The sequence below is a fragment of the Microtus oregoni genome, unplaced genomic scaffold (genome assembly GCF_018167655.1).
Source record: "Microtus oregoni isolate MIOR12 unplaced genomic scaffold, Mior012 000026F_ref0000081, whole genome shotgun sequence".
NCBI lineage: Eukaryota > Metazoa > Chordata > Mammalia > Rodentia > Cricetidae > Microtus > Microtus oregoni.
In genome coordinates this window covers 26,887,516-26,914,015 of record NW_024543085.1, presented here as the reverse complement: position 1 = coordinate 26,914,015, position 26,500 = coordinate 26,887,516, and the positions used below count along the sequence as shown (strand labels likewise).

The following is a 26,500-nucleotide window of genomic DNA, read 5'->3' as shown; positions in this document are numbered from 1 at the left end:
CCAAAGCAAGGCAGCAATAAACACGGAAACGGGTAAGGAGCAGAGCCGTAATCCTTCAGCACCAGCTGGGAGAAAGGCAAATGACTGCAGCTCAGATGCTGCTAAATGGACAAAGGAATCTCTGAAGCGCCAGAGATCCGGTGAGACACATTCACACACCGGATAGGCAAATGTGCCTTTAAAAACAGAAACCTACCTCACAGAACAACATCCTGAGACTCATTTTGGAAGGTTAGAAATTAGTTAAATGAGGTTAGTAGCCTATAATCAAGTTATACTGCTAGAACTGTTTTATAAATAAATACTAACACTGCAAGCATTCCAAGCTGCCCCGATTTTCTACACACAAGGAGAGGAAGTTTTCTCTCTGTCTCTATCTCAGATTTATTTATTATGTATACAGTGCTCTGTCTGCATTTATCCATGAAGGCCAGAAGAGGGCACCAAATCTCATTATAGATGGCTGTGAGGCACCATGTGGTTGTTGGGAATTGAATTCAGGACCTCTGGAAGAGCAGCCAGCTCTCTTAACCTTCTGAGCCATTTTTCCAGCCCTTATTTCTCTCTTAAGAGATCTTAATGTCAACAGAAGGGCATATTGAACAACTGTATATAATCTTTGATGATCTATAAAAACTAAACTTAAAATAAATTCCTCCATAAATACAAAACTAATGTCTAATTTAAAATTTCATACCTAAAAATTCTTTTTGAATGAGTCAAATATGCCTGCTCAATTTCTTTGTTTTTTTCTTCTTGGATGGAGGGTGTTCTTAGACACCTTGTGGCTTAGGTTAGCCTTTAATTAGTGATCCTCCTGCCTCAACCTTCCTAATGTTAGAATGCAGAAATGCAGGCATTTAGCACCACACCTGACTCTCTCTGATTACTTTTTTTTCCTTTTTTTTTTTTGTTTTGTTTTGTTTTGTTTTTTGGAATCAGGGTTTCTCTGTGTAGCCCTGGCTGTCCTGGAATTCACTCTGTAGACCAGGCTAATCTTGAATTGATTAAGATCTGCCTGCCTCTGCCTCCTGGGATTAAAGGTGTGTGCCACCTACCATCTGACCACCGCTGACTTTTCATTTCACCCATATTTTTATTATCTTCAAGATCAGAGCATCATATTTTCTTCATTTTCCTTTAAGCACTCAAACTAGAAAAACATTTAAAAGAATAATCCATTTCTGAATTTTACTCCCATCTTTACCTCTTTTGTCTCTTCCGGGTCCGAATGATCCACAGTTACATAAAGATCATTCTGTAAATACTTTAGAGCACTAAGAGGATCCATTTGGGCCTTTTCTTCAAATCTAGAAAATACGAAACAAGGGAAACAATTACTTTGAGTTATGAGAAATGCCTTTAAGAAGTGAAGAAAGGTATACTGCTTAAAGAGGAGCTATTCTGAGATCTAAAATTTTTTGTAGAGCAGCTAGAAGAGTATGAATTCCCCCAACCACAGTACATATGTTAAGTCCACAGAGATGCGACAGACATGCTATGTCAGTTGTGCTGCTAGAAAGTCTGTGACAGCACTTCTTATCTTCCCTATGAACAGTGTGTGTAGCAGATAGGCTCCTTGCCACCACATTTACTGTGCTGAGTTCAATCCTCAGAAGTGACTTCCCTAAGTTGTCCTCTGTCCTCTACACACATACTGCAGTGTGTGCACACAATTGTGCCACACACTCATATAACCCCAATGTATCACATCAAAACCAAAATGCTTTCTTAGACTAACAGACTAGACTTTATGATGATAGTTCTTAATGGTTTTGAAGCTGAATAAGGCACTTTTTAATTAAAAATATTTATGTGAATAAGTGTTTTGCCTGCATATATATGTGTGCGCGCGCATGTATGCCTGGTGCTCAGAGGCCAAAAAGTACCAGGTGCCCTGTAATTAGAATTACAGACAACAGACCAAGTATGACACTTTTAGTAAGTAACATTAACACAGGTTAAATTTTTTGGGGGAGTGAGAATATAGATTTCTTTTTTTTTTTTTAAATTTTCCCCCTTTCCTTTCCTCTCTCCAACCTTTCTCATGATCCTTCACTCCCTTTCAAATTAATGGTCACTTTTTCTTTGATTATTATTGTTATACACATATATAAATATATAAAACGAAGCTTGTGTATATATGATTTCAGGGCTGACCACTTGGTATTAGGTAATCAACTAGGGGGATCAGGCACGATCCCCCTAATTTTCCCACTCTCAGCATTCCTTAGTTGCCTGCAGTTCTTTGCCTAGTGACAAGATTTCTTCCTTCCCTGTTAGCAATTGACACTGTCATTGTTCAGGTCTTGTTTAGAAAGTTATATATCATTGAGGGTTTCAGCACAGATTATGGGTGTCACTTCCTTGTCATTTCTAAGGAGGCACAGTCTCACAGCAGACTTTCTGGTCCTCCTGCTCTTACAATCTTCCCACCCTTTCTTCCATGATGTTCCCTAGCTTTAAGGGCAGGAGTTGTGTAGCAGATGTATCCTTTAGGGTTGGTTACCCCACCATCAGTTGACCTCTATTTCTACAGCAGTTATTGATAACAACAATAGAAAAAACACAGTAACAATTTACTAAGCATCTAAAATGTACCTGATATTACATTAGGGATTTTACACATTTCATTTATCCTTTAATAACTGTCATGATATGGCGACATTTTTCACCATTTGTAAAAACAACTAAGAAATTAAGGTGCCCCGCCCCATCCTCACCAAATTGTGTCAAGATAAGAGCTGGAAAACAATCACAATCAAACACATGTGAATAAGTTCACAGTTGAAAAGGAAGAATTCTCTTAAGTTAAAGAAAAAGAAAATCTGCCTGCCATGGTGACCCATGCCTTTAATCCCAGTACTCAGGAGTAGAGGTAGGTGAATGTCTATGAGCTGGAGGTCAGCCTGTTTATAGAGCAAGTTTCAAGCTTCCCATGAGACCCTGTCTCAACACAGACACACAGACACCAACAAAAACAAACCCCAAGTGTTTATAGCTATTAAATAAGATAGCGTTCTTTTGTTACAATATAATTATACAGATGATTACATGTGATGCCTTTAACAATGCTATGTAGTTAATATAGACTACTTAGCTTCCTCTGGGTAAGGAAGATGGTGAAGACCTTTCCCAGTGATGTTCAGGCTGATACTGCTTCAAGGACAGGTTGTTTCTACTTTGGCAAGGACAAGATTAAAAGTGAAATATTTTGTTCTCTTGTACCAGGTAGTACTCAGATAAGAGACCCTAGCAGAGGTCTATTACTCTACCAGCTTATCTGCAACAGATTAGATAAAGGTATATTGGTACCTGAGCCAAAAGCAATTGTCTCAAGCTTGATCAGCAGCTTATCAAGTGGCTTGGCAGAACCCTTCCCAATAGGGACATTCTTTAAAGAACTCTTCCTTAAGAGAACCAAAAGATGGATATATAAGGATGTGGTGGTTTGAAAGAAAATGGCTCCCAAAGGGAGTGGCACTATTAGATGTGGCCTTGTTGGAATAGGTGTGGTCTTGTTGAAGGAAATGTGTCACTGGAGGTGGGTTTTGTTGCCTGCCTAAAATGCGGAACTCTCAGCTATCTCTCTAGCCCATCTCTGCTTGCACACAGCACGTACCATGATGATAACGAACTGAACCTCTGACTGTAAGTCACCCAATTAAATGTTTCCTTTATAAGAGTTGCCTTGGTCATGTGTCTCTTCATAGCAATAGAAACCCTAACTAAGACGAAGGACATATAAAAAGTAGACATAGAGAAGGGAGTAGGCTGAAGTCATAAAATAGTCAGTCAGTCAGCCAGCTTGCCTGCCTGCCTAGGCTCTGAGGCCTAGGGAAAGTAAGGTCTGAAGAAGTCAGCTGAAAAAGAGGACACAATGAAGCAAACAGAAAAGCTGCCGAAACTGTTCTAGCTTCACACACAACTTTCCATTTGGTCTCATTATTATAATGCAGAGAAGTACCTTGATGCCCGGGCTATTGCTAAAATAACGGTTTCAACTGACGTACCATAAGCATACCCCAATCCTCTGTACTGTGAAATAAACTCAAATTTTACTTTCCATTCTATTAAGTTCAGTAAAGAAATCAGTTTCCTGGAAGCTATGTCTGCCCTCTTGTTTGTGAGTTTTGTTGTTTCCATCCTGGGCTTCTTTATGTGCAAAAAGGTGCTTCTGTGGTCTAGAATTGTTTAACCAACAGTTCTTTTCTACTGTTAATCATGAATTTAATGCTTTAAGAAGTCTTGGTCCTTTCTACACACAAAACATCATCAAGTTTAGAAGATGAATATTATTTGAAAAGTTAATGGTGACACTATTTATATCCTTTGCTCACAAGACGCTTCTTTTCCTCAAAATCTATACATTAATTAAATAGAAGAAATAACTTTCCACAAGAAAAACAAAAACAAAAAAAATCACCCTAGTAGTGCATATAATTAAAGACTGTCCAATAAGTATGATATTTCTATCAAAATGTATTAGTCACTTTATAGACTTCTATTCTATGTATATAGGAAACTCTTAAATTTGGCTAAAGTTTAAGCAGAAGAAAAGGTTTACATGTTTTCAAACATTTAAAGTAGGCCTTCCATTATCCATTTGACAAATGTAGTAGATAAATGTTCCAGGGTCACCCTTAACACCTCTTTGTTTCAAATCCATACTTCTATTGCAGACCCTTCACTGTTCATCCAGAAACTTACTGTCCGTTTTCAATCTCTCCTGCTGTGTGCCTCCAGACAACACCAAACCTCCTTTTTCCTCTCCTCATTCTGCACGCTCTCCCTCTGCTGATGACTAAATGATATAATGTCAGCTCAAGCCAGTTCTTCAAATGTTCACAGATGATTTCCCTATTACATAAAAGCTTCCTAAACTAAATTTAGCCTTCCAGATGTATAAACTTACTGTTTCTGAAGAGTTCTATACACCTTTTACCCTGTTTTTTGTAAGTCTGAGTGTGTTACTCATCTCTGAAAATCTAACAACTTCTATTTCTCAGAGTAAAAGCTGCAGCCTTGCAGAATTTTTCCCCATTTCTGTCCATTCAGCCTCATCTGCTACTTTCTGAGATCCTATTGGAAATAAACATGTTTATTTACAGGGATGCCTAAAAGTGGTTTCTGCATTAATTTGTCTAAAATACAACTTATGAAAGCAAAGAAAGATAAATAATTAAACATATGGTTAAAAAAGCATAGACTTGCTTTATACATATGCAGACATTTTAGGCAATTATACTCTACATATAATCTAATACGTAAGTATATGTGATAAACATAAAAATGCACACATATGTGTACATGTATACTCACAAACATACCTCATGCAGTGGTTACATGAAGCTCTCTGTAGTCAAAAAGGTCAGGATCAAACCCTCGCCTTGCCACTTCAGATGAGTGACCTTTTGAGTTACATAAGTCATTCAAAAATTGCCTCAGTTTTCCACCTTGACAAAATAGTGACAGTGGTAGTCTCCACTCTATAACTAATTATGAGACTAAGAATCAGAGACCAACATGCAGTCATTAATAAAAGATGACCTTTTTCCAAACAATAATTTAGCACCTAAGACTGCACATTTCTTCATTTTTAGAGGCTTGCTACTAAGACTAAATCATGTCTAATCAATCACACAATTTTAAAATTATTAGGCAATCGATATTTTTTCAACTAATACTTAGAAAACTTTACTTGCTTATTAAAAAATTAATACCTGTATGTATCCTTACTTTGTATCTTCCTTTGAAAGAATAAAGCAAAAATAAATATACATTTACAAAACTCAGTATCTTCAGAGCACATGACTACCTTCTTTTACAGTAACAATGCGAGACCTGCATCCCATAGCTAAGCCATATCAAGAGCAGCTGACAATGCTAACTAAAAACTTTTAGTTAGAAAAAATGTACTTTGATACAGGATCTCACTGTGTAACTCTGGCTGTCATTGAACTCACTATGTAGACCATGCAGTCCTTGAACTCATAAAGATCAGCCTGCCTCTACCTCTAGAGAGGTTGTATGAAAGGTGTGAGCTACCATACCCAGCTTAGTAAATTATATTTATACCTGTGTTTTCTTATGAGGTACTTGCAATGCCTCAGTAAGTAGTCTTTTGAAGGTCTACACAACTTCAGTGACCAGAAGTCATCTAGTCTCATCTTTGGAGAACAAGATTTTCCTGGATTTCCACCAAATAAATAATGAACCTAGAAGAAACATGACAAATCAAGATTTAAAGAACTCATACATACTCAAAAGACTAGAGTACTCATAAGGAAATTTCTTTTACCAGGAGTACATGATAGTTAACTCTCTTTGCCTTATTCATTTGACAATTTTTTAAATTGATACATTCTTACCAAAGGTTTCCCATGATTTTTCTCCATTCCATTTTACTTTAAAGCACTTTCCTAAACTACATGTAGATTAAAATCATACCATTAAAATTAAAAAGATAATGGAAATGAAACAAAAACCATGGTAGGAATAAGCTAATCCAACACATATTTTAAAGAACTACAAATAAAAGGGTTATCTAGTTAATCAAGTGTTGATCAAAATAAGTTATATTCAAAAGAATTCTGACATGAATTTTAAATAGAATCATTGAAGATTAAGAATATATTAAAACTTTAGTAAAAAACTTTAACATCTTACTATGATTTAACCTAAATGCCAAATAGTAAAAGACATACATAACTTTCAGAGTATTATTTCATTGTTCAATTAATGCCAAACAAGAAATGTAAAATGATTACAATAGTGATTTCATCATTCAAATATTTTTCTTTCTTTTTTTTTTTTTAAAGATTTATTTATTTATTTTGTTTACAGTGTTCTGTCTGCATGTATACCTGCAGGCCAGAAGAGGGCACCAGATTTCATTACAGATGGTTGTGAGCCACCATGTGGTTGCTGGGAATTGAACTCAGGACCTCTGGAAGAGCAATAGTGCTCTTAACCTCTGAGCCATCTCTCCAGCCCCTCAATGTTTTTCTATACTTATACTAAACATTAAAATATTTCCCTGAAATTTGAAAACATCTATATTTATAGTACTATAAAATAAATATTATTTCTAGCCAACTAAATAAAAATTCTCCAATAACCCCTTAAGTTGGGAAACTCTAGGAGTAAGGGCTTATATTCATTTCCATGTTGTCTTTTATCTGAAGGTTTCAAGATATACAGCACAGATTTTAAATGTTCATCTACAGCTTAAAGAGAAAAAAATTATTTCCATACAATCTGAGTCTAGTTGCTAAATTACACATCCAATTTAAAGAAAATAATTACAGAAACTACTCTGAAAACTTAGTGATACAAAATTATTCTCATAATGCTGGTAGATAGGTCACTTATATAAGAAGTACATAGAAGAAATGACTTCCTATACAACTGGAAAATCTAATGCCTGGGAAGTCGTATACTTGTTCCTTCTCAAAATGCAAAACACTGAATTTTATACTTGGATATCCACAATGTATATACAATGAAACACGTTATATATTGGTTCTATGGAATGAAATAGAATTCACTGATAATTTTCAGATCAGAAAATATGTTATGGTGTACACTTGTAATCTCAACATGTGGGAGGCTAAGGCAGAAGAATCTTGAGTTTGGGCTATATCATAGTAAGAACCTGTACCAGAGGAGGAAAAAAACCAAACAATACAAAAGATGAAAAGTGTCAACAATTATTATGGACCATACAAAAGGTTTATTCTCTTGAATAATTCTAGGAAAAAACTGGGGCTAGTGAGATAGTCCTGCAACTCTAGCTACTTGGAAAGCTGATGCAGGAGGCTTGTAAACTTTGCATGGGCTACATAGTGAGTTCAAGGACAGCCTGGGCAACTTATCCAATGCCAAAATAAAAAGTGAAAAGGGGCTGGGAATAGATATACAGTGCAGTGGTAGGGTGCTTGCTTAGCATGTGTGAGGTCCTGAATTCAATCCCTATGTGTATAGAGAGGTGTTAAAAAGAATAATATTGAATGCCTGCTATATATTGTTAAATGTCAGCCTCTATATTAAAACTGATCTATTCAGGAATACTTTCAGATTGTAGTCCATTGAAAATGTACAGGCAAAGTGGTTCGCGCACCTTGTGTAATTCGTCATAAACGAGCTGATGGGCAAACCTTGGACATGGTTCTTCTTCCTGAAGACTTTTGCTCAGATTATCTTTTGCAGCTTGATCGTTCTTATAGACACAAGACCTGTAAGACACTGCTTTTAAGACACTGTACTTCAAAGGATCAGCAGCAACCACACTGTTCATACACTTATAGGCAGTAAGCTAACTGCCAAGGCCCAATTATCAACAGAAGAAATGTACACTTGTTCACATCCAAGTACAAAGTCAGAAACTCTCATAAAGGGACATGTACTTGTTAGAACTAGTTCTGACATTTCAAAATAGCTCACTTCAGAAGAAGCTATCTTGTGCCTGGAAACAGGAATTGTATACACGAAGAGCTAAAAGTGAAGGTGTGTTTTACTGTGTACTCACAGCAGAAGACTCAAGCACATTCTCATTCTGAATGCAAACAAAATGTCTTACTCAGAAAACAACAGATCTCACAGTAGCTGAGCATATTGTCATAGAAAATGGAGCTGGTTCTTGGAAGTGTTTCTGTTGTCACTGAGTACGAGAGCTGGATCTTCTGCAACTGTTTCCCAAGCAGAACAGGCAGCATCTGCTCTGCCAGATGCTCTGAGACAAGCCTTGGCTTAGGAATACTAAGTCAAACCTACCCTTCAGCAGCACTAGCACATGGAGATGTTAGCAGAACATAAGTTTCAACTTTACCTAGCTACTTGGTGGTAACTTACAGCAAAATACAACTCTTTAAAGCCCCAGGACAGGAAGTATAAAGTGAACAACAGAGTAAATCCCACTCATTTAATGTTACTGTATACACAAGTACTGATCTTATCAACGACACTGATTTCTTTACATTACTGATATTTTAGGCCAGGTGGGGTGGCTCACAACTATAATCCCAAGCATAAGCAAGGAAACCATGTGTCCAAGGCCAGCTGAGACTATATAGTAAGTTTGTCTCAAAATATGTCACAAAACTTAATATTCTTTCAATATCATGAATTAATACATTGCTCCCATTCTGCTCATATTTAAATAAACCAACTTCATCTACATATTACTGGAATTTCAGCACAGACAGGAGTCCTTACCAGCTATTCCTCACAATGTCATAAATCCAGAATGAATTTCTGACATTCTCTTCCCTTTTTTCTTTGTCTTTGCTAAGTCCGGATAAGACATGTATTTCATTCAGTTCTGGATCAATAGTTGCTCTCTGTGTGAATCCTGTCATTGGTACTAAAAATGGAAGGAATACATAAATTTTTACAATATTTACAATAAACAGCAGATCTTCATTTTGTTCTATATACCCACTGCATTTATTTTTTAACATACCCCCACAGCCTTTTGTATTAAACAACATGTGTACAGCCTCCTTTCTGCTCTAGAATGTGAGTGACATAAAGGTAGAGGTTGCTTTGTTCAGTACTTGATTCTTGGTGTCTAAAGTAGAACATATATATAACACACACACAAATAGGAAGTGGTGGGGGGAGAAGGAATGAGGAGGGGGAGAGAGGGATGGAGAAAGAGAACATGCAAGTGTGAATATGTGCACAAGAGCAAGCACCAGAACGAGAGTTGCAAACAACTTTAAAAATAAAAAGACAACTTACATAGTGTGAGCAAAGAATTGTACGTCATACATCTAAAAGACTTGTGTACAAGGTAAATAATTTATAACTCTTTCTTAATTTTAAAACAGGTAAAACATTTCCAAGAATACACAGAATTGGTCAATAAGCACAGTAAATAGTACTCAATATCATTAGTCCTTAAGAAGTATAAATCGAAACCATGATACAACACATTTTATGCAGGCAAGGTAACATACACCCCTATAATCCTAGCACTCGGGAATTAAAGATCAAGACTAGGGTTGAGGCGAGGTAGAGGGCTGTTGCCAGGACTGGCTTTTAAAGTACTTAATACACTCACTACACACATTATTTCTCCTTGCAGAATCTTGCCCTCATTGATTACAAGGTCAACAAAATGTTTGTAGTCTCTCAGTTTTGCTGTGGTCATATTTGTGGTTATGTTATTTATCACCTCCCCTAATATTTACACTATCACTTTTCTTCTAAAGTTACATGTTTAAAGACAATAAAACAATTCCATGCATGTTTTCTAAAAGACCTATACAACATTTAATAGATGCTTCTGATTGTGCTCTTCATTTGGGAAAATTACTGAATGTGGAAGTTCTGACCATGTTTTCTTTAGACTCATGGTTCATATACTTTAGTTTTGATTACATATGTTGTGAATTTATTGATTTCTTTTGAGACAGCAATAGTCCTCTAGTGTCTATTCATGTTGGTCTGTGAGGAGATACTGTTTTTCAGAGAATGAGCAATATATTCTTTTGGATAAGATAAAGTCAGAGGCCATAACTGAACCAGTATCAGTGAGTTTATGGAAAACAAGAGAAGAGCCATAAAGGAGTGATGGTGTAGGAGGTTCTTCTGTTCATGTGTTGCTTTAATGAATAAAGAAACTGCTTTGGGCCTGATAGAGAAGACAGAACTGAATGCTGGTAAGAAGGGCAGAGTGAGAGACTCCATGGATTTTCTGTCTGAAAAGGACACTGGTTGGAATCTTTCCGGTAAGCCACAGCCATGTGGCAATACATAGATTAATAGAAATGAGTTAAATTAAGATGTAAGAGTTAGCCAATAAGAAGTTAGAGCTAATGGCCAAGCAGTGTTTTAATGAATACAGTTTCTGTGTGGTTATTTTGGGTGTAAGCTAACCGGGACAAACAAGGGGCCCAGCTCCATGTAACAGAGTGAAGTCTATCCACAAAAAAAACGTCAACCACTTCTGTGTACTAACAAATTCCTACATGAGGATTCAACATTTTTTCAACCTTTTGGGGGAATAAAACAGGAGCCAGTCACTGAAAGAGACAAAGTAGAAGAAATGACCCGCGTTCCTGCTGTGGTCATCTGAATGAGAATGCTTCATTCTAGTTGGTAGAATTTTTTGGGAAGGACTGGGAGGTGTGAACTTGTTGGAAGAAGAGTGTTTCTGGGGGTCACCCAGTATCTCTGTCCCTGCTTCCCGTTTATGGTCCAGATGTAAGCTCTCAGCTACTGCTCTAGTGCCATTCTTAGCTGCCTAATGCTAGGTTCCCTGCCATAATGGTCATGGGGTCTAATCTTCTGGAAATATGAATCCCAAATTAAACTCTTTTGTAAGTTGCCTTGGTCATGGTATCTTGCCAAGGCAACAGAACAGTAGCAAAGTCACCTGCACTGCACAATGATGCTCTTTGGATTCTGACAATGAATGGGCTACTGCTATGTGCTTCTATAAGGAGGGGACAAGAATTAATAATTCAAAGCAATTCGGAGAGAGATACTTTGGATCACTTAGACTACATTTTTAGACTCCACTTGCCTCTCCTGCGTTTTTACTCCTCGGTTGAATTTGGGTAAAGAAATTAGCAGATTATGCTAGCTACTCTGGCAATAATGCTTTGTACCAAAACATCCTACATTCTTTGAACCCTCCTTTATTAATTAATGCACCATTTTTATAACAATAAAACTAAAAACTGGACTGAATAAAAATCAAAACTCCAAAAGAACCAAAGGTTAAAAAAAAAGAGTATTTTATCCTAACATTCCATAACTATTAATCTGGTCTTCTGTATTATTTCTTCCCAAGAAGAAAACAAGGCTGTATTTTTACTTTAATAGTTTTTAAGAGGTGGCAGGGGCAGTGTGTGGGGGATATAAGAGATTTGTAATACATGTGATTGATTGATTGATTGATTGATTGATTTTTGGTTTTTCGAGACAGGGTTTCTCTGTGGTTTTGGAGCCTGTCCTGGAACTAGCTCTTGTAGACCAGGCTGGTCTCGAACTCACAGAGATCCGCCTGCCTCTGCCTCCCAAGTGCTGGGATTAAAGGCGTGCGCCACCACCGCCCGGCAATACATGTGATTTAAAATGCTCTTCATTTCAACTGCTTTTAAAAAGCTTGACCAAATGCCAGAAACTTTCACCAGTCTCTACACCCTGACTCACAGAAAGAAATGAATCAAGCAGATAAGTAAATGAGATCACAATACTGAATGCACGCTTGTCTGAGATCACAATACTGCACACATTCTGAATGTACACTTGCCTGAGATCACAAATTAATTCCACACACTTTCTGAACACACACTTGTCTGAAAACAGGAATTATACAGCAAATATGTGCCAGTCTGTTATTTTTGGTCTGTCTAAAAATTACAATAATGCTTCAAATTTCCTGCTGTGGGATAACGCTTTTGTACACTGTAAAGACTTGTCACTCGTATTGGCTTAATAAAACACTGATTGGCCAACAGCCAGGCAGGAAGTATAGATGGGACAATCAGACTAAGAGAATTCTGAGAAGAGGAAAGGCAGAGATAGTCACCAGCCAGATGCTGAGAAAGCAAAATGAAACTGCCTCATTGAAAGTAGGTACCAAGTCATGTGCTAAATGTGAACAAGAATTATGGGTTAAATTAGGTTGAAAGAGCTAATTAATAACAAGCCTGAGCTAATAGACCAAACAGTTTATAATTAATATAAGCTTCTGTGTGTTTCTTTGGGACTGAACAGCTGAAAGACCTGGCAGGACAGAAACTTCCGTCCATATTTTTCTTTTAATCCCAGCACTCGGGAGGCAGAGGCAGGCGGATCTCTGTGAGTTTGAGACCAGCCTGGTCTACAGAGCTAGTTCCAGGACAGGCTCCAAAGCCACAGAGAAACCCTGTCTCGAAAAATCAAAAAACAAACAAACAAGCATCTTTAAACTTAAAACAGGACTAATAAAAGAAGTCAAAAGTAGTGAGAGTCTGAATGTTATTTGTTTCTCCTTCCTTGGTTTGACCAGAAGATAAGCAGGGATGCCAGAATTTTCTACTTACAAGACAACAGGGGATGGGGGGAAGTGAAAGAAAATATTTTTGAAGTTCTTTCATTTTCTGAAGAAATTTATGCTATTAATTAATGAACTAGTATCACCTTTATTTTGCTTCATGGTCCAAAGAACATACTCATTACTAATTTCTTTAGCTAAAACATAGGCAAAGAACAATTTCACAACTGAAGAAACATGAAACAAGACAGCTCTCTATGGTTTCTCTGTTAGAAACCCAAGTAACCTGTGCCAACTCCAGGACTGTCCTAACACATCAACTAACTTATAATGTTAAATTCACACCTCTGCAATGTTCTTGGTCTGCCCATCTTTCCTCAAAGTTGCTAGCTCCAGCTCTAAGTGTCACATACTTACAAAGAGCATTTAAGAGATGGAGTGGACTCCTTCAGCACCTCTCTATTGTCATTAGAAAGGACATTTTCTAAATACCATACAACACTGCCATGGGTGGCTAGCCAGAACTGACACAGTAAAGTGACATAATCTGTGAAAGGCTAATGATGGCAGGTTGTGACTACGATTCATCCCTGGTACTGATACTGTGCCATTAAAGAAAACAATAAAAAGGAAAAGGGACAATGGCTTCTAAATAGGCAATAACAGTGTGAATTATTATTTTTTTCACAAAGACATTTTTATTTTATCTGTATGAGTGTTTTGCATGCATCTATGTTTGTATGTGTGCCATGTGGTCAATCCCCAGTACTCCATAAACTAGGTATTGTAGTGTAATTCTAACACTTGGGAGGTTAGGTAAAAGGATCAAAATTCTCCACTACATGGCCAGTTAGAGGCCAGTCTGGGCTACATAAGACCCTGTCTCAAAAATGGAACAAGAAAAATTATCATTCCAGCTTAGTAATTAATATTAAGAATAACAGGTCATTAGCTGGGAGTCTCTGTACTGCCAAACTTGGTCCTGCTGATTGGAATAATGTGAAAGGGGCAAATCCAAAGCACCTTCTTTCATCTTTTTACTTTCTTTAATGTCAATAAGCATAATAAACACAGTCCCATGGGGAAAATTAAAGGATAATTTTGCTTTTAAGGTTTCCATGAAAGTAAACTGATAGAAAACCAAGACATTGCAGACATTATTCATACCACCCTGGTATAATAGAAAAAAAGGGTGAAATCTAATACTTTCAGGGATGGATGAAACTCTGAGCTCAGGTGGGTCAACCCTCTCATTTTCAGATGGATAATAAGGTCCAGAGAAGTTATACAATTTTGCTAATGGTGAAGACCTAGATGAAGAGAGACCAAGTCTTTTGATTCAATTTACTGTATCAAATACATCAATTTGCTACAATAGCTAGAACACATGGAATAAAGAGTGGCAAGTATGGGAAGGCAGAAGAGACATAATTTAAAAACTAAAACAAGTAAACAGGAATCTACTACATTAGCGGGATGAGACCCTAGGAGCTCTGCATCAACAATGCATCTGCAACATCGGGAAGGCTTCACATACAATGCTGGCCTCAACCAAACAGAAGCGCTCTAACACAGATGCTCTACAGCAATTTATAAAGCTAAGCAGGTGACAAATTATCTTCTAAACATAATTCTCAAATGCTGGTAAACACAGAACTTACATGTGAGAAGTATGCTAAACTGCTTGTGCTCACAGCACTAATGCCAAAGGCAACATAGAAAGAGACCAACTTTTAGCATACTGAATTTTGATGTTAAAAACACAAAGCTAAAAAATCTCCTTCTTTCTAAGCAACTACCATCCGCTAATTTAAATTATAATTTTCTTCTAAGGGAAGAGCAAAACTGTTATACACAAGTTAGAAAATAAAAAACTGAGCCAAGTTAGAAAATAAAAAGATTTGTCTTTCTAGATGTTGATGTTAAATCTAAGATAATATATTTAAATAATTATAAAGAGCAATGGCTGGAGATCTTACAGTGCTTGACACATGAAAAACATCAACAGAAAGCAGCAATTTTGCTATAAGAGATAAACTATCTCTAAATGGGGATCTCAACTGATAAAAATTCTGCTCTGTGATTTCAAACAATATAATGTAAAACTCACATTGTAAATGTAGTCTTAATCAAATAACCCACATGAGTGAAATACAAACTTATAATTATATATTAAGTCTATTTCAAATTACAGTAATTAACTGAAATATAAAAACTTCAAAAAAAAAAACCCAGCTAATAAGCACTGGAATGGTTTAATACATTACCAAATATCTAAATAATGGGTATTTTCTAGGAACATTTAATAATGTGAGAAATTCAATAGTGTTCCACTTCATTACTAAAAAATTTTTAGTGCCTTAAAAGATAAGTAGTGCCCTAGTAAGATAAAATAAAATTTAAGTGTACACTGATTAAAGTAAGGTAAAAATAATTCTATGCAAACACAATACTTCCTGATGTGAGCTTTTCTGAATAACTTTGTGCAGGATATTTTAAAAGGAGATTTATGGATGTGTCCTTCCCCCAGAGTTTCGTAATACCTCTGAAATGCAGAGTCAAGATTGCATCTGTAATAGTGTTAGCAATTAAGGTCAGAACCACATGCTTTAGTCCCTAAACTATCTTGAGATGTTAGGAAAGAATTTCAAGAGACCAAAATCTACAAGGTAAAATATGAGAGGTGACCAAAATTAGATTTTAGAGGTAAGATAGAAAAACCGGGGAAATAGCATGGTAGAAGTTCAAACACAAGAAAACGCATGTTATCTCTAAAGGTACTACTTAGTCCTGATGAAACAAGCAGTACAGGGCTGCGGGGCCAAGCTTCAGCCCATCATGCAGGCAGGCTGTTTATAAAGATTCTTCTTATCAGAATTAGCTCTAATCAAAAAGTCAGATCAACTTACTTGTCTTTTCCATGAACAAAAAGGGCGTATAAAGACAAAGCCCATACTCATACTTGTATTCCTAGTGCCTAGTTTGTCGTTTGGTACCTGGTAAATGATAAAAAATCATCTACAAATTAAACGTTAGGCCTATGGTTCTGTCCTTCATGAGTCATGCAGTAGAGAATGGGCTGGGAAGAGGAAGGCAGATGGGGAGAAGAAGACAAAGGGCAAATGGGTGAGACATCTCAGATTAGTACAGAATAAAGTGACAACGGGCAGAGACATGCTACAAAACTGAGGTTACTGGTTGAATCAATGCCACCTGAGGGTGGTGAGGACACCTTCTGGAGAAAACTGAGATACTCAACAGTACCAGCCAAGTAGAGAGTCAGTCCGCCTCTACTCAGAGAGGCTGTGAGTAGGCCACCACTTTTCTTCAAATTAATCCTGGCAATTTACAAGTGTATATGCACAGTCTGAGGTACTAGGTAAGCCTACCTGATAAGAACTGAAATAGGACCTGAGCACTAGACTGAGGCTCTCAATCCCTGCCAGGTACTCAAACCCTCTAAGAGAGAAAGAGGGAAAGCAGAAAGGGAAAGAATGAGAAAGGGAACAGGAAGGAAGGAAAAGGAAAGGAGAGGTATAGATGAGGGCAGACAAAAAAAAAAAAGCAAAAACGTAATTTCAGTTGAACTCTGATAGGTCAATTGAGCCATTATATTCTTCAATTCAAGTATAACTCTGTAAGAGTTTTAGTAGCATTTTCCAGCTTGTACAAAGCAGATGTTCAACACTGCCAGAAAACTTCTCAGTAAACAATGTAAACATGTGCACACATTGGAGCTTTTTGAGCAATGAAACTCCTAGGATTACTGTAAAAATCAGCCACTTGGAAATATATTATTAAACAAGACTGATATCTTCAAAAGACATCAAATCTAGACCCAGAAAATAAACACTTCAATAACTTGATTTAGGGGGAAAACCTTTGTATGGGTGGTTCTTCCTAATTCTCTATCATCTCCAGTCCTTTGTATGGGTGGTTCTTCCTAACTCTCTATCATCTCCAGTCCCTCTGCAGAGATGGTTCCCAAACTCCTTTATCTAAATGACACTCTCATGCTTCTCATTACAACAGCCTCCAACTTCTCTCCGCAGTGCTCAGAATGCGACTGTAGGTCACCTTCACTGGAGTATGAGCTTTTTGAATTAGCTTAATCCCCAGAGTCTACATATGGATCCTTAGTGCCTAGAAAAATCCTTGGTAAATAGAAGACAAGAGAATATTTGAGGAGAGAGGGTCTATATACCTTAAATGCTAGTAAATAATCAATAAATATTATTAAATTAATCAATGGATTTGTTTGTTTTGTGTGGTTAATTCCCTATAAACCAATTATAAACTCAAACAATGCACAGCAGAACTGTAGCTCTGATTTTGGAAGAATTGGCTGGGGCAGTGACTAATGAATGAGGTAACTGGCCTTTCTGTTACTTTTAGTTCAGCAAGAAAACTATGATAAAGAAAAAAATACCACAAAAATGAAATATAAAATTTAAAATATCTGAAATAAAATTTGATACAAATACCCTCTTAAAGGAGTCTGAGATGCATCAAATGTCAATATTATCTCTGGATGATTAAGATTTTTTTGGTATCATTCTGGCTTGTTTTTGGTGTTGTTTTAGATTCTCTACCATAAGATCATTACTTTTCTAATTATGACAACAACAAAAAGAACTGCCACAACTTTGCCAGTCATAACTGTGACTAAGGATAACAAAGTTGTAAATAACTACTTTAATTAAAAGAAGAGGCTTACTCAAAATACTGCTTATAAATAAATGATACCTACAACATATGTATTTGTGGCTATATGTGTGTTGGGGGTGGTGAGTGGTGGACGTCTGTTTTAGTGCCCGTGGAGGCCAGAGCTCAACACTGTGCCTTTTCTTCTACTGTTCTCTAACTTACTAGTTTTCTGATGCAGCTGGACTGGCTGATCAGCAAGCCCCAATGACCTGCGTGTTCTATTCCCCAGCACTGGGCTTACAGACACACACAACCATGTCTGGCTTTTGAATGGGTGCTGGGGATCTGAACTGGGCTCCTCACGCTTGTGCAACAGCACTTTACTGACACAGTTACCTCCGCTGCTCTGACACAAGTATTTAAAAATGTATTTTGTAAAAGCACCATTGATAAAAGGATCTTTTTTATAAATGGCAGCTAAAATGAAAAGCAAGCTGATCTAATTTCTAACCCCAGTGCCAAACTGGGCCTTAATCAAATCGACTCTTCTATATAGTATTCACTGGTAAAGCAATTACTGTGTTGGCTCATTGAAAAGGATCAAAATAAGACTTTTAAAAACAGTAAGTACGGTGTCTTACTAGCCATGCCAGGGCAATGTGCATGAGCTTAGTAAAGAGCCACCTTAGTAGCAGGAGATCAGCTACTTAGATGACCATCTTGTAAGCTTGCAGGTATAATGGACTGCATGAAAACTCCCTCAGAACAGCAGACTCCACTATGCTGATGCTTCATCTATAGCTCGCTGCAGTGAAAACAAGTAGACAGCATCAGCAAACGCAGAATACTTCTTAAGATTGATCTCTCTCTCTCTTTCTGACTCTCTCTCTCTTTCACACACACACGCGTTAACTTCAGAAACTTGTATTTCTGCTTAAAAGAAATAGTAAATCCCATATTTTTAAACAAATGAAATTAGAGAGTTTTATTCCTCTTATTCAGAATTATTTCAATTAAAGAAGTAAAGAAAGTATGAAGGACGGTTAGAAAGAGAAGAAAATGGACATCACTTTTCTATAAAAAGTAGTTAGAGTACCAGGCAGTGGTGGCGCACGCCTTTAATTCCAACACTTGGGAAGCAGAGATCTCTGTAAGTTTGAGGCCAGCCTGGTCTATAGAGCTAGTTTCAGGACAGGCTCCAAAGCTACACAGAAACCCTGTTAAGAAAAAAAAAAAAGCATTTAGAGCACGAGAGAGATATTCTATATTCTTACCCATTCCAGAGTCTTTCTTGGTGCCGTCTGAAATTATGTCTACATGATCAGAGTCCACATCATAACTAAAGAAATCATTCAAATAGGTCTTAGATCGCTGGCCACCAAAGACATATAGGCAACGATTTTTCTACAAAAACAAAACAAAAAAAAAAAAAAAAAGGAAAAAGGGGAGTTGTCATTCCAATGAAGAATTCAGAATGATCTTTCCAACTTTCCAGCTCTCTTAACAGTAGTTCCTAAGAGATCCCACATAACCTTCCCTTGCTTGGATGAGGAGAGGCAGCTCTCTTCATGCCACAACTGGCACTGCAGAGGCCCTGCACACCACCTATTAGGACAGACAGCAAGTAGGACTGTCAGAGAGCAAAAGGGAGCATAAGCAAGCAAGCAAGAAATTTCATTGGATAAATCAAAACATAATGAAGGACAAGCCTTCTTGTGCTTGAAATAAAACACAGAGCTATCTATAAAAGTACCTTGACTTAGTTATATTTTATAACCATATATATTTTTTTAGAATACTGAATTTAAAAACAAGCAAAAATGAAAAAAACTATCTATATATAAAGCTATGACTTTATGTATAAACAGAATTCTCACCACAATCAGAAGTATAATACTAATTTTTAGTTCAGTTTTTTGATAATATATCCTTATAGCCTAAGTACTAAATTAAAAATTAAACTGAAAGCAATTTTAATTTTGCAAATACTAGTGATTTTGCTGTTAGCTTTGACAACCGAAAAACTTTCACAGATGAAACAAGTAATGTAATACAAATAAGACTTCGGCCTTAAAAGATAAACAAGTACAAAAACCAAAGTGAGTAAGAAAAAAAAAACAAACTTAATTTGAATTAGATTTACCAGTGAGAGCTCATGATTTGTCCTTTGTTTTAGCAAAAAACAAATGTGTGTGTGTGTGTGTGTGTGTGTGTGTGTGTGTGTGTAGAAGACCCTAAAAATGACAGCACGGAATTTAAAGTGTGATGTATATAAAAATTCATGAGCTCATAATTACAATGCTTTTTACTACCTCATTGGTTAACTTTGGAAACTGAATTCATTAACATGCAAATCAACAAAACAATCAGATATCTATTTGAGATAGAGTCTCACTACAAAGCTCTGGCTGACCTGGGTGGCCTCAAAATCACAGAGGTTACCACTGCCTCTGTTCATATTAAAGGCATGTACAACCACACCCAACAATTCATTTAGTTTTTTTAAGACAAGGTTTTTCTATGTGTTTCTGGCCTTGAACTTGCTGTGCATAGCCCAGGTTGATCTCAAACTCATGGTCTGCCTGTCTTAGTCTCCAAGGTGCTGGGATCACAAGTGTGCATCATTAGACCTGGCCCAAGAATCATATGGTTTCATTTTAGAATAACCAAACAAGTCATGACATAAAGAGGATGTTTTGTTGTTCTTTAAAAAAAAACAAAACAAAACACAAAAATAGCCACATACCTTTAAGCCCAGCACTGAGGAGGCAGAGGCAGGTAGATCTCTGTGAGTTCAAGGATAGCCTGGTCTACAAGAACTAGTTCTAGGAGAGCTAGGGCTGTCCACAGAGAAACCCTGTCTCAAAAAACCAAAAATCAAAATAATCAACCCCCCCCCCAAAATTACAGTTAAATCAGAAAAATCACCATTTTGCGATAACTAATGAAATCTAGACAATGAATACCCATTGAATATCAATAGGTAAAGGTTACAGGAAATTTCGTAATTGATCACTCAAACTAATAATTCCTAAACTCATTAATATATACAAGAAACATGACATCATTAGATGCCTCCTGACACCCTACGATCAGCCAGAGTAGTGGTAAAGTGTCTCTTCCTGGCTTCCCCGAAAGGATAGCGACTATAAATCAAGCCTCCATATAGAAATGACTAGTTTATAAAAAATATGATAGAGAACCACACCAAATAATGCAATCAGAGAAGTTAGAATAGAAAACATTGCAGATGTTTAAAAACTCAGAGTGAGGAGAGTGTGGAGCAAAGAAGGGCACACTGCAGTGTACAGGTGTACCCTGGTCTGGATCTGAACAAGCCAGTTCTGAAAAGGAGAACAATATGAATGCAGACCAGCATTATATAATATTAATAAACTGCTCGACTATGATGAGTATGATAATAGTAACACCATTTTTAAAAGTTTGTATCTGTCTGTCATACACTCTAGTATCATTTATAGGTGCAATTGTCCCTCAGTATCAGCACAGGTCCTCATACTGATTCACAAATTGGGTGACCCCAAAATCCCTTAGGATTTGTACATAACATATACATATCCTTTTAATGTACTTTAAATCATATCTACATTACTTTTAATACCTAGTATAGACTGTAGGACATGAGAGCAGTTTTTAGTAAATAAAGGGTTTTTTAAAAAGTCTATACACGTTCAGTGGAGACAAAAAAATTTAAAAAATATTTTTAGTTCATGGTTGCTTGAATATGTGGATGCATAGCTCAAAGATATGAAAGATCTGCTAAATAACGACATCTTAGCTGAGGTCTTCCTGCATAATAAAATGTAATAAGCTCTAAAAATAATAGGGAATATAATTAAAGGAGATATATTAAAAATACAGACAGTTTACTGATCAAACTGACAGATATGTACACTGAAATTCACTATTATCTCCTTTGTACTTCATATAAAGAACATTTTAAAACACGCAAGTTATATAACATGTGTTCTAATACTTTGTTCACAGAAAGAAGGATCACCTACTTCAAAAAGCTAAGGAAGATTTTTTTTTGTTTTTGTCAGTAAACTCTTGTTCTAATTCTATATAATCAGTATGTAATTAATTGAGAGTAGCAACAGAAAAAAGTAATTTCAAAATTATCTACCTAATTGCTAAGAAAAGTTTGCAAATGGTTAAGTCTTAAAAAAGAGAGCTAACTACCCAACAGCTAGGTAGCCAGTAAAGTAGGGAATAGAGTGTCTACCTTTATCTAAGGTCACAATCACTTAGGAGTTCCTAGGTTGATGGAAATGACTAGATGACAGCTCACTGCTAATGTTCATTTCTAGTGGAAAACTTTGCTTTCTTACTGATGTCTTCCTATAAAGGTACACAAGACACAGAATAGTCTTACTGAGTGGAAGAGCATGCAATGTCCAATTCGAGACTGGATGTCCTCAGGGCCAGCGTTACAGGAGTCCTCCCGAAGAAGTTTCCAGGTTTGACACTGGCAGCTGAACGCAAACAAACCACTGAATTGTGGTTCACTAGCTCTGCTGTCATCTACGCTGCCATTACATGTCAAAATTCTACCACCAAAGGTGTAGATCATATGTTTTTCTGAGTCCATGCACATCTATGAGAACAAAGCAACAGATTAAACAGTTTTAGTTTGTTCCTGTCATATGTGCCAAAATGAAATCAGTATGTATGTTTTCACATCCTCAAAGAAATCCTGAACTTTCCTCTTAATGATACTAAATACATCTCTTAATTATTATACACACATATTATGATATTGTTCAGAAACTGAGGATAGGTTTCTAAATACCTTTTCAATTTTCATTTATCCTAATAAAAATGAATATACTGAGTTAAGTAACTTTGTTTTCTTGATGCTATGGTACATGATTTTTACCACAGCCAACGATGAATCATGATATACTGAGTTTTACTAACAGTGCACACTGATTATAACTCTAATATAATATAAGGATAAACTGTCATCATACACTCCTCTCCATCTTCCTTAGAGGGAAGTATCTTACTTGTTACTTGTTTGGCAAGAGAGCAGATACCCAACCTGCAAACTAGAATGATTCAGCTAAACAAACCTCTACAATTATTTTATAAAACTCTTCATATTGTAAAATAATGCAACAAGCCGGGAAGTGGTGTCACACAACTTTAAGCCCAGCAAGTGGATCTCAGAATTCAAGGTCAGCCTTGTCTGCAGAATAAGTTCCAGGGCAGTCAGCTTTGTCTGCAGAATGAGTTCCAGAACAGCCAGAGAAAAACACAGAAACCCTGTCTCAAAACCAAAAAAACAAAAAACAAAAAAAAAACAAAACAACCCACAAAAACAAAAAGACATTTGCAAACTTGCCTCCAGACTGACTTCCATACCATAGGGTGAAGAACTGTCTCTTTTTACTCTATTAATTTAATTTTCACTGAATTAAGCTATGCAATGCAAGCCAACCTTGATTTTTACACTCCTTAAAGTAAAAATATAGCCTTCCACAAAACAACATATAAGGAAACAACTGTCAGAAAATAGTAACAATCAAATTCTATCTCAAAGTCAAGTTGGAGCTCAGATATCAAAGCAAGGAGTACTTAAAATTGAAGAATCTGGTAGGTACACAGAACAGCTGTGCTCTCGGTGAAGCACAGTACTAGCTGCTACAAGTCTGAGTCTCTTCTTCCACCAAACTGCTTTTGTCATAGAATCACTCTTTAATTTTTAAAAGCCAATTAAAAAAAAATAAAGCACTTCAAAAAATAAAAAAAAGAAAGAAAGATTCTAGCAAAGAGAGAGAGAGAATTTGAAACAGGTCTCTACATAGCCTGGTGTTGCTCTTTCCTTTTGGTGGTTTTTGGTGTGGCATTCATAACTGTCATCAGGGCTACATATAAACATTTTTTTTTATTTTGCTAATTCATAAAAAACAGGAGGAGCAGAGTATCAGCATGAAGATTCTTCTACACACTTCCAGCACACAGGACATGAAACAGAGATAACTTTATTTGTACTAAGGGACATAGTTTTTTATTTGTTTGTTTTTCCGAGACAGGATTTCTCTGAGTAGCAGTCTTGGCTATCCTGGAACTCATTTTGTAGACCAGGCTGGCCTTGAATTCACAGGTATCAGCCTGTCTCTGACTCCTGGGTGCTGAGATTAAAGGTGTGTGCCACCACCTCTTGGTCTGTTTATTTCTTAATAAGGGTAAATTATCAACAAATTTTAATCACTCTCGGCATCTTAATGCTGTTTACCCAGTTTAAAGTTCTTCATTTTTTATTTTTAATTTTTTATTCTATACTTTAAGCATTTACTTTATTTTAAATCATGCATATGTGTGCCTGTCTATGCATGCGCATCTGCACATGTACACAAGGTGCCCCAGCAGCTCAAAAGAAGGTGTCAGATCCCCTGGAGGTTATAGATAGTTGTGAGACATTGGGCATGGGGCTCGAAACTGAACGTGGATCCTCTGCAACAGTAGCACATGCTCTTAACTGTTCAGCCATTTCCAGGCTCTGTTTTATAGTTTTTAATGTCTAAAAAATGGTCATAAAAACTTTTGACAAATGGTGATTTTCATAAAAATTTGGACATCGATTTGAAAGACTAGTGGGTGTAATGGTACATGCCTTTAACGTCAGCACTCAGGAGGCTAAGACAAATGTCTTTGAGTTTGCTGGTCTTCACAGTGAGTTTCAGGACAGTTAGGGCTACAAAATGAGAACCTGTCTCAAAAAAACACAAATAAACAAACAAAAAACCCTAACTGATTTAAAAACTGGAAAACTATTTATCTACTCTACTCTTTCAGGTTACATAATTCCTAAAGACCAATAAACAGTAGATGGCCTAATTTTCTTTTTCTACATTTTACAAATTATACTTTATTGAACTAGAGGATCCCCTGTTACTTAGTACCTAATGCATAACTTAATATTTGTTCAGGGCATAAAGTCTTCTGGGCTTTTACATCTCAGGCTTTGCAATATTAAGCCAAATCCTGATTTCTCCTGGTGGGAGCTGATCCACCTTCAGGAAAGCAAATCTCCCTACACTGCTGCTGCTGCTCAGCACCGTGTCTAATGTGCTCTCCTCCCTGCAGATCCTTGTGAGGAGGTCACTGAAAGTATGTTTTTGCCCTGTCAATTATTTGGTCCAGGAGGCCAAGACACTGAGATCTTCAATTTTTTGTCTCGTTTTTCAAGACAGGGTTTCTCTGTGTAGCCCTGGCTGTCCTGGAACTCACTATTTGGACCAGGTTGGCCTTGAACTCACAGAGATCAGCCTGCCTCTGTCTCCTGAATACTGGGATTAAAGGCATGCGCCAGCAACTCCTGGCCCTAGTAATTTCTAAAAGAGTTTATATTTAAAGGGCAGTTTGGTCAGATCTTGAAAATCTGGTTCACACTATCTTTCCTTCAACATCTTTTAGCATGCTGCTCTCTTGTCTCCTGGCACTTGCTGCAGTCTCACAAAGGTGAATGTGGTCATAGGGTGGCACCATGGTGGCACTACTGACAGATGCTGGAGACTTTCAGCGGTGTGGCCTCTGGAAGATCATTAAACCATTAAGACTGTGAATGCAAAGACTGTGAGACTCAGCCTGCCCTTCTCTTCTGTGCACCTGTTCACATAAGTAGTCTGGTTCTGACACATGACTGTACTAATGTATGCCCTTACCATATTCCCAAAGCAATAGTGCCACCTGACCTTAGACTCTTTACAACTATGAACCAAAATACGATTTTCTTTTTCTTTATTTTTGTTTTGTTTTGTTTTTGTTGTGTGTGCTTATTTTTCGAGACAGGGTTTTTCTGTAGCTTTGGAGTCTATCCTGGAACTAGCTCCGGTAGACCAGGTTGACCTTGAACTCACAAAGATCCGCCTGAGTCTGCCTCCCAAGTGCTGGGATTAAAAAGACATACACCACCACCTCCCGGCTGGTCTTTTCTCTTTATAAGTGCCTCAGATATTTTATCACAGTGATAGAAAGCCAAAACAACAGCAAATGTAGATATACAAACAGTCTCCTTTTAGTTCTAAGTGGATTAATAACTCTGACTAAAAATAATGTTTTAAATTTAGTTTTATTCATATGCCTTAGAGGCAGCTGGCTGGCAAGCTTGAGCCACAAGCCCATTTACCCACTGAGCTATTTCATCAGCCCTCATTTCTTTCCTAAGTTAGTTTCTTTCACCTACTCTTACCATTTAGTGATCACGTCTGTATTGTTCAATTTATACTTTATAGTTCTCTTCAGTGTCAAGCTTCAGTATATCGTTAAACTGTTAGAATGCTGAAAAGCAATTCTTATCCACTTTTGTATGAAGGAAAATACTTTCCCCTCTACTATTTCCTTTAAAATAGTTTTCTAAAGATCTGGTGTTGGTTGGTTACTGTTTATAATTTTTCACATATGAGTGAGTTGGTTTTCCTTGAACCCAATAGTTTGCAGAGAGTTCTATGGAAGAGGAACAGTAGTGTTTAAGGGCCCTGGTGCAACTGAACAGAGGTGTGTTTCTGTAAAGCCATGTCTTGTCTAATTTTAAGATCTCATCTGGTTTAGCGAAGGTCTATCCCAAGGTGTCTTTTTAAAATTACAGTTGTCTATTTTGATTCTGTATGCACATGCTATATACCTGGATGTGGGCATGCATGTTCCAGTGTGCATATAGATGTCAGAGAATAACTTGCAGGAGTCAGTTTTTTCCTTTCATGCTGTGGATGCTAGAGACCAAACTTGACAACAAGCACCTTTACCCAACAAACTATCTCACTGACTGGTTCTCAAGATTTGAATTTCCCTAGCTCACTGACTACTGCAAAGGAAGCTAGTGTCCCCACCTATCAA

General features: G+C 36.9%; 1 protein-coding gene across 2 annotated transcripts in view; it reads right to left on the bottom strand.

Moving 5' to 3' along the window:
• Nucleotides 1-26,500, bottom strand: part of Mkln1 (muskelin 1) — a 123,203-nt gene that overhangs the window by 10,418 nt on the left and 86,285 nt on the right. For both annotated transcript variants that reach the window (XM_041675437.1, XM_041675438.1), the window contains exons 11-16: nt 22,035-22,256; nt 18,913-19,042; nt 9,217-9,364; nt 8,123-8,237; nt 6,079-6,218; nt 1,208-1,310 (exon numbers count right to left, since the gene is read on the bottom strand). In XM_041675437.1, the coding sequence (XP_041531371.1) occupies nt 1,208-1,310; nt 6,079-6,218; nt 8,123-8,237; nt 9,217-9,364; nt 18,913-19,042; nt 22,035-22,256 (858 nt within the window). The remainder of the gene's footprint in view (nt 1-1,207; nt 1,311-6,078; nt 6,219-8,122; nt 8,238-9,216; nt 9,365-18,912; nt 19,043-22,034; nt 22,257-26,500) is intronic.